The 11,854-nt window shown below is 45.8% G+C and overlaps 1 protein-coding gene and 1 pseudogene across 2 annotated transcripts in view; one reads left to right on the top strand and one right to left on the bottom strand.

Annotated features, from left to right (window-relative positions):
• The window catches only part of LOC102852004 (ubiquitin-conjugating enzyme E2 L3-like), a 64,509-nt gene that overhangs the window by 37,549 nt on the left and 15,106 nt on the right, over positions 1 to 11,854 (bottom strand). For both annotated transcript variants that reach the window (XM_006894558.1, XM_006894559.1), the window contains one exon: positions 927 to 1,022. In XM_006894558.1, coding sequence (XP_006894620.1) covers positions 927 to 1,022 — 96 coding nt within the window. The remainder of the gene's footprint in view (positions 1 to 926; positions 1,023 to 11,854) is intronic.
• Positions 7,991 to 11,854, top strand: part of LOC102867342 — a 9,988-nt pseudogene continuing 6,124 nt past the window's right edge.

Here is an 11,854-nt window from a genome sequence, read left to right on the forward strand (position 1 = left end):
TGGGCATCCTTCCTGCACAGCAGTAATGTTCTGGGATAGAAGAAGGGCTGGGAGAAACAAAGTAGAGTGAGAGACCAGAACAAAAGCCACGTTCAAGTGTTAGGAGGATGCCAGGGGGGGTAAGGTGGACAGAAGTGGATGGACAATGCCAGGGTGTCAGAGGTCAAGCTTCTGAGCCTGGTCTCAGCTGAGTAGGGGCTTGTCAGGATGTGCAGAGTGAGGGCACCAGTCTGAAGCCGTGCCAGGTGGTAGGATACAAACACAGACCAAGTGTCTGGAGGATGAGGAACACAGGACAGAAAAAGGACAGTACACTTAACCACAGGGATGTGGGGCCATAAGAAGGAGCTGTCAGAAGGGCCTCGAGTTCTCCTAAAGGCAGAAGGCTGAGTGACTGAATTGGGGTTGAGGAGGACAAAAACTGAGGCACACACTCCAGTGCAAATACTGGGAGCTTTAGGAAGAGACTTGGGATATGTAGGAGGCAGATGTTGGAGGGCACGGCACAAAAGCATGGCAAGGGGCATTCAGGGGATAGAGACATAGATGCCAAACCCAGCAGGAGGCAAAGAGTAGTCAAGATGGAGCCCATGTGGCCTCCGACCATGGAGGCCCAAAGAAGAAGATCCATGTTGTACAAAAGGCCAGGCATGCAGAAGCCAGGAGAAAGGAGAGGGCAAAGACCAGACTTGTGTTGATAACCTTGGCTCTAAAGAGCTCAGGAGCCAGGATCGTAGGGAACCAATGCAAGACATGGTTCTCCACATAACCCAGGACTATGTATTGTGACCACTTTACAGCCCCAGAATGATAATCAGTTTTGGTCACCTCTACTAAGATTCTCCTTGTGAGCAGAGATAAGCCCAGTAGCACATACACCACCTTAAAGAACAATCCAGTAACAAGTAGAAACGTTCAATACTCACAGGAACAATAAGCCCTTGCCAGGTCAATAAATTAGCTTCATCAACCTGGATGTTACGGAAGTTTTTCATCCCACATTTGCGGATTTCTTCAAGCTCCTGTTGGTTAACAAAGCATAAAGGGGTGTCAAATAGGGGGAAGGCACCACATCATAAGACCCCTCCTGACTCCCTCTGACTGCTAAGTGACAGCACTACCAATGATGAGGACTCTAAGGATGGCCTAGACTGAGTGTGACTGGGATCAGTTGAGCGGCTCAAAGTACAACAGGCCCCTCTGTGAGGTTCTGGCTTGTACACATAGCCCAGACCCAGGGACACTCCCCATCTCTAGGACCCAGGTCACCTTCACACTTTCCTGCAATCAGCTTGCATGTCTGTCTGGGGCAGGCATGGTGGCCATTTGCAGGCACTGCAAAAATGGAATGCACAGCTGACTTCTTCCCTAGGCACCAGCTGTGCCTCAGATACTGAGGACATAAGGACAGAGAAAACAGGCCCAGGAGCAAGTCAGCAGCAAAGCTATGACCCTATCTACACAATGCTGCAGTGCAACTCAGAGGTACTCCGCCTAAAGCCACACACGCAGCAAAAAATGGCCTCTCAATCTGGTAGGAAGCTAACTGGAAAACGCCAAGTCTCCTCAGCTATAATACAGAGGATTAACATCCAGGGTTGTGTTGGTGTTTCTGCGTGCCATCAAGTTGACTATGACTCATAGCAACCCTATGAACAATGGCTCTGAACTCTGCCCTATCCTGAGCCAGTCTCACCATCTCTGACATACCTGATCTCATTGCCACAGTCACTCTGTCAGTCCATCTCATCCCAGGGCCTTTCTTGCACTGTCCCTCTACCCTTCCAAGTACGATGTCCAAGGACTGGTCCCTCCTGACAACATGCACAAAATATGTGAGACATAGCTTCAAAATCCTTGCCTCCAAGGAGGAGCCTAGTCACACTTGACTCAACAGCAACCATCATCATCAACAACAACAAGGACAGACCTGTTTGTTCACTAACAAAGGCAAAATCATGTAGTTACTGATAGAACCCTGTGCAAATATAATAATCTAAGTGTGCTCTACTGTTCATACGATTTTTTAAGGCCTGTTCATTCAGTGGATAGTCAATCTTTCTTCCTAGTCTGTCTTAATTTGGAAGCTCAGCTTTAGTATAGTATCTGACAGACAAACATTTTACCCAAAAGAGCAGATGATACACAGCAAAGATAAATGTATCTAAGCTATTAAAAGCATAAGCATGCAAAGACAATTCCCCAGTACAAAACCTGACTGACAAATCTGGCATTGGTTCTTCCACCTTCAGATCCACAATCAACAACATCCTTAGCACCAGAAGTTAGGAAATCAAAAGACAATTTGCTTTTGGAAAGTCTGGTGTTAGGGACCTCTCCACAGTGCTAAAGAGCAACAATGTCAGTCTAGAGACCAAGTTGCACCTGATCCAGGCCACAGTCTTCTTAATTACTTGCTATTCATCTGAAAACCAGACAATGACTAAGGATGACAGAAGAAGAATCAATGCTTTTTCAGTTGAGGTGCTAAAGAGTACTGAACATACCATGGACTGTCAGAAGAACAAATAGGTCTGTCTTGGAGTGTGTGAAACCAAGTTGCTCCTTGGATGCAAGGACACTGAAACTCCATCTCACATATTTTGGGCATGGTGTCAGGAGGAACCCGTCCCTGGAGAAGTACATTATGCTTGGGAAGGTAGAGGATCTCCCTAGGAGAGGAAGGTCCTGGATGAGATGGGTCACAGTGACCATGCCAATGGGATCAGATGTGTTGGTGAGGTTGGCTTCGAATAGGGCAGAGTTCAGAGCCATTGTTCATAGGTAACTATGCATTGTAGTTAACTCAATGGTACATAATAACAACAACAATTAGTAAGTCAATGCAGCAAATGTGTTCATTCTAAAACCATACTGTAAGGACATCGGTACACTAGCAGAGTTATCTTTAGCTTGGAACTGGCCATCCCTTGTTTTTCAACATTGCACCAGCCTGGTGATATCCCACATCCAGCAGGTGTGATAATCAAAGACATCTGGTTATCCTGCCCAATGACACAGTCTCTTCTGCGTACTACTCAGCAGGTCTCTGTCTCCTCTGCCTCCCTGGCCCACCATGAGCTGGATTCTCCTCTCTCTAATCCACCCATGCCCTGGCTCTAGGACAGTTAAAGGCTCCTCCTATGTTTGAGGCTGTAACTTCTTTGGCACAAAAGCTAAGAACTGGATCCTACACTCAGCCCAAAGTTCCCTCCACATGCCCACTCCCATCACACATGCTTATCGTGTCATTGGGAGTATGAGAAGCTCACTTGGAAGCAGCAGTAGAGGTGTGCACTGAAAGCTGTGCAGCACACAGCACATCTACCATCTGTCATATGAACAGACAATGAGAAATGATGTGGTCATGGGTGCAACCCCAGCTGCCCATCACATTCATTCAAACCACAGTCTAGCTCTGGAAATTCTGGTCAAGTAAGTCAGCAGTGGAGCCTGAACACAGGGGTTTTAAATGAGCTGTGTAGTGACAAAAGACAGCAACTGGCAAAGAGGGATAAATGCCTTCTCTCAGCACCCATGAGACTGCAACGTGCAAATGGCTGTTAGCAGTAGAGGTGATCAGCAATAAGAATGACCCCCAGCTGGACTGACTAGCAGTGGCAACCAGCAGTGGTGACCCAGCAGCAGGGGTGACCAGAAGGGGTGACCAGCAGTGATGATGAGCAGTGAGGGAGACCAGCAGTGGTAACGAACAGGAGTGGAGGAGACCCAGCAGTGGAAAAAGAGGGCCTCAGCCTATTAGGACCCCATCCCTCTCCCTGAGACTGCAGGAGGGAGAGCACTGACCACTAGGCCACTAGAGTTCCCTATGGAACTTGAAGAAACACTCAACTTGCCAGGTGCCCTCTGGGCTTCCTGAAATGTCCTAGGCACACTCGAGCCACTCCCCTGGGGATAAGAAGGCCTTGGCAGTCAGGCCAGGGAAAGATGACACATTCCCACTCAAGGACAAAATAGGCAGAAGGGGAGAGGGAGGGGAAGGCAAAGAGAGGAGGAAAGAAAGGAGGCAAGGAGGAGCAAGCACAAGCAGGGAGGGGAACAAGAAGAGGGGCAGGGGCAAAGGCAACAGAGGGAATGGGTACAAGGAAAGGCACCACAAAGTCCTGGTGCCACCATTCAGGTTGTTCTTGGTAAACATCTGCTTGGTGAACAAATCCAAAACTTGAGCTTTAGGTGGTTGTTGTTGTTGGGTGCCAATGAATTGGAACTGAACTACAGTGACCCTCCTGTTGGTTTTCAGAGACAATCTTTCTGCTGTGGAGCAACTGGAGGATATGAATTGCATGCCTTTGAGTTAGCAGTGCAACTCTTTACCACTATGCCACCAGAGTTCTAGGAGCTTTAGAAAGGAGGGGATAAAGGGAGCTCTGGAGGCCTAGTGGCAAGAAGCTGCATTGTAATCCCAGAGGTACACAGTTCAAATCTACCATATGCTCTCCTGGAGGAGGGGCAATATCCTCCTGTACCAGTCAGATACAATTTGACGGTAAACAGACACAAAAAAATAAAATAACTTTTTTTTTTTTAAAAAAAAGAATCTGGGATATGGGCAGTTTCCTTCAGCTTTCTGGTCTTTGATCTAAAATACTAGAATAAGAGCCTTGGATAGAGTAGAAAGTATCAAAGCCCCTAAGGCTGGAGTTCTACCAAAACCCACTGCATCAAGTCAATTTCTATTTGATCGCTCAGTAGGACAGAATACTGCCCATGGGGTAGGTTTCCAAGGCCATAAATCTTTATAGAAGGAGACTGCCACACCTTATCCCAAAGAGCGGCTAGGGAGTTAGAACTGCTGGTCTTATGTTTAGCAGCCAAGATGTAAACAAGTATAGATAGGAAAAAAAAATACTCCAGATGGAACTTTGAAAACTAGATAAACAGACATCAATATTCACAGGAAATACCAATACGAAAAATAATCTCCAAGGATTCTTTATGGCTTTAGAAACTCATACACTAAATAGGAATGTGGGGAAGAAAGGCCAAAAGGTACATTCCACAATTACAAGAATATTGCAAGATGGGACTTAAATTCAACACTGCAATGCAAATTTTCATCCTATAAGAGAAAAAGAACTCAATGATCATTGCGGAAGAATCTAGGGAGGGCATGCAGTAGTTCAACATCAAGGAGGTGCCTGAGCAGAAATAAAGGGGCCCCTTTATCCCTGGTCAGATAAGAGGATAGGATGACACCACTGACAGCAGAACTGGATTACCAAAAGGCCAGAGACAGCTCTCTGATTAACTTACTGGTGGAAGAGGCACAATTCTAACCAATCAGAGAATACTAGTTTATAAGGCAAAGCTAAGCTAAACCAAGTTAAATAAATATCACTTTCAGCGAATGCGGGGCACCTGCGGGGTTTCCCCACAGGGTGTTGTCACACAGGTGCAGGACCTTCTCACTTGAGCATCCTAACTCCACCCTGTTAAATTCCAGGCACTGTGACACCACCTGCCCCGGTTTCCCAACCTCCTCCTGAGCCTCAATGAGGAACTTCTGTCTCCACTAAGTGGACGGAATGCTGAAAGTCCTGCATTGCAGAAGACATTCCTACAGTCAATCCCACAGAGGACAGTCATCCAGACCAATGTGTCAACACACCTCCACCAAGGAAAATCCCTTACGGAGCAAGATTCAAATTACCTGACAAAAAGCCAGGTTCAAGCTGAAGGTCCAAGACTATGAAAGGCATGAGGACTGGCAAAGATTCAAGCAAAATTGTGCCCCTATAATTGAGAACCATCCTGATAAGAGGATTTAAAGAAATCAGTGCAAATCTAGAGAGTTCAAACGTAAATGGGTGCTATTACAGAAGGGAGCTTTGGTGGCTCAGTGTTAAGGAGTTGCACAGCCAACCCAAAGGCAAGCAGTTCAAAACTATCAGTGGCTCCATAGGAGCCTATGTAATTGACTGCCTCTGAAAACCCACTGAAGAGTCAGGTATGAGTCAGTTCACACTTCAAAGTTCATAACAGCAGAAATTAATTACAGAAGGGAAGGAGGAAAGGAAAGGAAGGGAGGGGAAGGGAGGGGGGAAGGAAGGAAGGAAGGAAGGAAAAACCAAAGCTCTACATGAACAAAGTCAGGATGACTAAGGCTCAAGAATTATTTTCCCAACAAGCTTTTGTCTCCTGCCCCAGTAACACATACAACAGGAAGAACAAAAGCTATAGTGGCTGATGGTCTCACACTAATCAGAAAGAATGCAAGAGCAAGACCAAAAATACCACAGCTTGGATCAGGTACACCTTAGTCTTCAAACTGACAACACTGCTCCTCAGCACTTCAGACTTTCAGAGCACCCCAAATGAAGAGCATTCGGAACCCCATCACATGGGTCATTTCCCAGCTGCTCTGCCTGCCTCAGTCTATGTCCAAACATGCTTATTTTTCAAGGCCTAGGCACTCTGAGCTCTAGATAGCAGAGTGCACCTTTCTCTCTACAGTCATTCTGATGTTTATTATGTACAAGGTGCAGAATCAAAGATGGCTGTTGCTGGGGAAGTGTCCACACAGCTGAAGAAGTAGCAGCTGGAGGAAGCTCCCTTGGAGAGAGGGAAGTTTCCCAGAACAAGGATGTTGACAGAGAGACATATTCTGAAGTCAGACATCAGGGAAAGAAGGAACACAGGCTTATACGTTCCTGACAGCCAAACCAACAAGTCAAGTCTCAGAATGACATTCTTGTGGACACACAGTAAAGGCCTGGGTATGGTTCTGGAGTATTACTTGTCACCTAGGACAGGCTATCAAAGAGCTTGGTGGCTTAGTGGTAGGTACACAAAGTTTTGTGGTTCGAATCCACCAGCTGTTCTGCCGGAGAAAGATGGGTAGTCTCCTCCGGAGCAATTCCCTGCCTCTGAAAACCCACTGAAGGGTCCACAAAGGAACTCCAGAGACTCACACCATCTTTGGCTAACTGAGGCTGGGTCAAGAGCTGATAAATACCGCCTTAAAGCTTTGGACTGGAGCAGAAGGCATCCTGCAGAGAGCAGCAGCTTTCACAGACAAGCAGCTCTAAGATGGACTTTGAACAACTATGAGATATCATCTCACCTCAGCAAAAAAAGCAAAATTCAGCAGAGAAGCAAGCAACAAATGTTGGCGAGGCTGTGAAGAAACTGGAACCCTTATTCACTGTTGGTGGGAGTGTAAAATGGTGCAAAACTAGGAATACTGTATGGTGCTTTCTCAAAAAGTTGCAAATAGAAATACCATTTAACCCAGCAATTCCACGAATGGAAATATACCCTAAAGAAACCATAACTGCCACCCTAGCACACCCATGTTTATTGCTGCTTTGTTCACAATAGCAAAGAGCTAGAAACAACCCAAGTGCCCATCAACAAATGAATGGATAGAAGAAGCTGTAGTATAGTCACAAAATGGAATATTATGCAGCACTGAAAAACAAAGAACTCATGAAATATTACACAAAATGGGTAACCATGGAGGACATTATGCTGAGTGAAATATCTCAGTCACAGAAAGACATATACTGCATAATGCCACAGTTATAGAACAGGACTGACACAGGGTTGGGGGGGACTAAGAAATGAGGGAATAAATAATTTAAATGGCATTGAAACAGACAAGGGAGAGAACTGTATTAAAAAGAATATATGATTAGATATTACTGGCATGACAAGAGTCCAGAATAAGAACTGCATAGTAAAAGGGGGCAGGGGGTGTTAAGGTAGGCTGAATAACAATGAAATAACTTTTTTCCCAAAGAAAAAAAGCTAACTGGCGGGTGGGGGTCCAGGAGGAAAATGTGCAACAGCAAATGAATGGAAACCACCCCCCAAGAAAAATAAATATATATTTAAGATAGACCTTATCCCCATGGAGCCAGATGTCTTGCCCAGAGCCTAGGATGCAACACTGGGTGCTAGGGATGGCCCACGCAGCACGATGCAGTTAGCCAGATCAGGTTCCAGAAAGGTCTGAGTGTGCGACACCATGGCAGCAGGTACCCTCACCATCTCACCCAGCAAGAGGACCCAGCCTGTGGAGGAGGGCGGCGTGCGGCTCTACTTTGCCTGGCTCTCAGAGCACACCACAGCCCCAACACGGGGGTCTGAGCGGGCCGCAGGCTACGACCTGTACAGTGCTTATGATTATCCAGTTCCACCCACAGAGATAGCCCTTGTGAAAAACATTCAGATAGCCCTTCCTTCGGGGTGTTAAGGAAGAGTAGCTCCATATTCTGGCTTGGCTGCAAAACATTTCATAGATGTAGGACTGGTGTGATAGATGAAGATTACAGAGTTGGTGCTGTACTGTTTAATTTTGGCAAAGAAAAATTTGAAGTAAAAAAGGGCGATTGGATTACACAGCTCATTTGTGAACAGATTTTTTATCCAGAAATAGAGAAGTTCGAGTTTTAGGTGACAATGAAAGGGGTTCAGGAGGTTTTGGTTCTACTGGAATTAAAACTTATGCTAAAAATGGAAAATATGCTTCTCTCTCATCTCTCATATACTTTTTTTCTCCTAAGGAAAAAAAAAAAAAGAATGAACCCTGAAAGAAGGGAAACTGTTTCAGATAAGGGACTGGAGTGGGTTGGTCAGATATGGAGGGAAGATGTCACCAGGTGTGAGCACAGAGTAGCACAATGATGAGCCAGACTGGAATGTTTACTGACAATGGGAGACTGTCATCATGGGTGCAAGACTCTGTACCAAGGTGGGGGATGCATCCCCAGGGGTGGGGGGGATGCATGTCCACGGCCACCCCAAACAATCAGAATTTCCATGGCAGGCTACAAACGCCACTTTAAAAGTTGCCAAGCAAAACAAATATCAGCAAGGAAGAAACACAGGACCAGATTATGTTAACTTACTTTCTCTGTTTGGAAATAGCCTCCATGAAGCGCTAAAAACCTAACCTACACTGAGCACACAGAAGCAATAATCAATTCCTCTGGCTGCAAAAGGCTGAAATAACAGAAAATCAATCAGGATTTAAAAACAGGAAAAAACCTCACTAATGTTTATTAACCTGAATAAACAACTCTGTTGGCCTAGTGGTAAGAAGTTGCACTGCCAACTCAAAAGCACATGGTTTGAATCCACAAGCTTCTCATCAGGAGAAAGATGAGCAATCATCTCCTTTCAATTTACTGCCTCTGAAACCTTGCTTGAGGGTCAGCTATAGGTCAGTTCTGACTTGATGGTACACAACAAGCTTACTGTAGGTTTGTACTTTGCATAGCTTATTTTCTTTTCACCATCCTGAAAATTTCTATTGGCTCTAAATCAGAATATTCAATTTCCAGGTATTCTCTTCTGCATTAATTTTGGTTTAGTTTGTAGTTGCACACATAGAATCAGCAGTGGAGAGGTAACTGAAGCCTGGCACAGAGCTCCTGGACCCATACTGTGGCTCAGCCTTCAGTGGAAACAGTCCTTTGATCATCTGAAACAGAATCTTTCCTGTATATGGCATAAAACTTGCTCCACAAAGTTCTGAGAATTGTAAGAAACCTTATATAGCAAGCACTTAGCATACAGTAGGTGCTCAACAGATACTGCCTTCCCTACTAGTCAGTTTGTTATGTGCTGTCGAGCCGCCTGCAACTCATAGTGACCCTAAGTACAACAGCCCTAAACCCTGCTCTATCCCTTGCCAATCTTATTGTCTCTGACACATCTACCCCCATTACCTCAGTGACAAAATCAATCCATCTCATCGAGGATCTTCCTCTCCTGCGCTGTCCCTCCACCCTCCAAAGCATGATGTCCCACTCCAAGGACTGATCCCACCTTGCAAGATGTCCAAAGTATGTCAGACGAAGCTTCAGAATCCTTGCCTCCAAGGAGCAGCCCGACTTCACCCTCTCCAGGACGAACCTGTTTGTTCTCCTAGCAGTCCATAGTATATTCAATACTCCAGCACCACTGCTCAAACGCATCAACTCTCCATGATCCCTAGTCATTGATGCTTAGTTTTCTGATGCATAGCAAGTAATTGCAAAGACCATGGCCTATATCAGGTGCATCTTCGTCTCCAGAGCGACATCGTTGCTATTCAGTACTTTGGAGAGGTCTCTGACAACAGACTTTCCCAATGCAATTCATCTTTAATTTCCTGGCTGCTGGTACCAAGAGTGTTGATTATAGAGCCAAGCAAACTAAAGCTGTCAGCAATCTCAATCTCTTCACCATCTATCATGATGCTGACAATTGGCCCAGTGGTGAGAATCTTTGTTTTCCTGGCATTGAGCTTCAATCCATATTGAAGACTGTAGTCCTTGACCTTCTGCAGCAAGTGCTTCAAGTCCTCCTCAGTTTCAGCAAGCAAGTTTGTGTCATCTGCCTAGCACAGACTGTTGATGAGTCTACCTCCAATCCACATTTTAAAAACCTATTTCATCTGGCTCAGATTCACAATCAACACCCTTGGCACTAGCAGTCAGGAAGTCAAGAGAGATGGGAAAATCTGCTGTCAGGAACCTCTCCAGAGAACTGAAAAGCAGTATCAGTCTAGAGACAAAGATCTTCTCAACTGCTTGCTATGTATCTGAGAGCTGACCAGTAAGTAAGGATGACAGAAAAAATGATGCCTTTGAGTTGTGGTGCTGGAGAAGAGTACTGAACATGTCACTGACTGCCAAGAAAACAAACAGGTTTGTCCCAGAGAGAGTGAAACCAGGATGCTTTTTTGGAGGCAAGGATTTTAAAGCTATGTCTCACATACTTTGGTCATTTGGCCAGGAGGGACCAGACCTTGGAGAAGAAGGCTATCGTGTTTGAAAGAGTGGAGGGGCAGCGCAGGATGACCCTGGATGAGATGGATTGGCAACAGTGACTGGCAGTCGGGGCAGGTGTGTCAGAAACTGTGAATGAGGTTGGCTCAGGAGAGGGCAAGGTTCAGAGGTTCTGTTCATAGTGTCACTCTGAGTCATAGTAGACCTGACGGCATACAATAAAAAGACCATTTCCAGATCAATGTGTATTCTCTACTGTCCATGACCTGACAACACACAATGCTGAGGGCCAATGATTAACTAGAATACATGTGGTGCTGAATGAGAGAAAGGAACTGGCTTGTTGTGTGATAAACACAAAGCTTCAAAACCACCTAGAAAGCAGGGCAGGAAGCCAGCTCACAGCATATAATTACCATTTTCTCCTTCAAGGCTCCAGTCCAGAGCACCACCACCTTCAATTCAAACCCCCTTTAAAGAATAGAAACAGAAGTGCTTAAGAAGTCACCAAAAGTTCATGCGATAGCCTTTTACAGGGTTCCCACTAATGGCACACAGGGCTGATGAAATCAGAAATGGGTAAGGCAGACAGTGTACCCCCTCTCACAAGGGCCTAAGCACCCTGTAGGGGCGCACTGGAGACACAGGGCTCTTTGGTGAACTGTCAGCACCCAAGCAGAGAGAGGGCTGGGAAGGGTTTTGCTACCACTGAAACCAGGTAGAAGAGAAAGAGCTCTGGAACAGTCCTTTGGAACACATCATCACCCTTTTCCTGCCAGTAACCAAGTACCTGTGCTGTTGGAAATTTGAGGCCCTCTCCACCCAGGCAGCACCGCAGCCAGAGAGAACCCAGTGACCATGGGGCCAGATGCTCAAGGGCAAATCACACAAACCTGCCTTAAACAAGAGCAAGTACTGGTTTACTTTATTATTGCTCCAGGAAAGCAAGGGATCAGATACCCTGTCCCAATGCTAGTGTGCTGACAATCTCAAGACCACAATGCCCTGATTTTAAGTGTTGTTGTTGTTGTTGTTATGTGCCATCGAGTCGTTTCCGACTCATAGCGACCCTATGCACAACAGCTCTAAACCCTGCTCTATCCTGCGCCAACCGC

The sequence above is a fragment of the Elephantulus edwardii genome, unplaced genomic scaffold (assembly GCF_000299155.1).
Source record: "Elephantulus edwardii isolate Elephantulus edwardi_28Jun2011 unplaced genomic scaffold, EleEdw1.0 scaffold00146, whole genome shotgun sequence".
In the NCBI taxonomy this organism is placed as follows: Eukaryota; Metazoa; Chordata; class Mammalia; order Macroscelidea; family Macroscelididae; genus Elephantulus; species Elephantulus edwardii.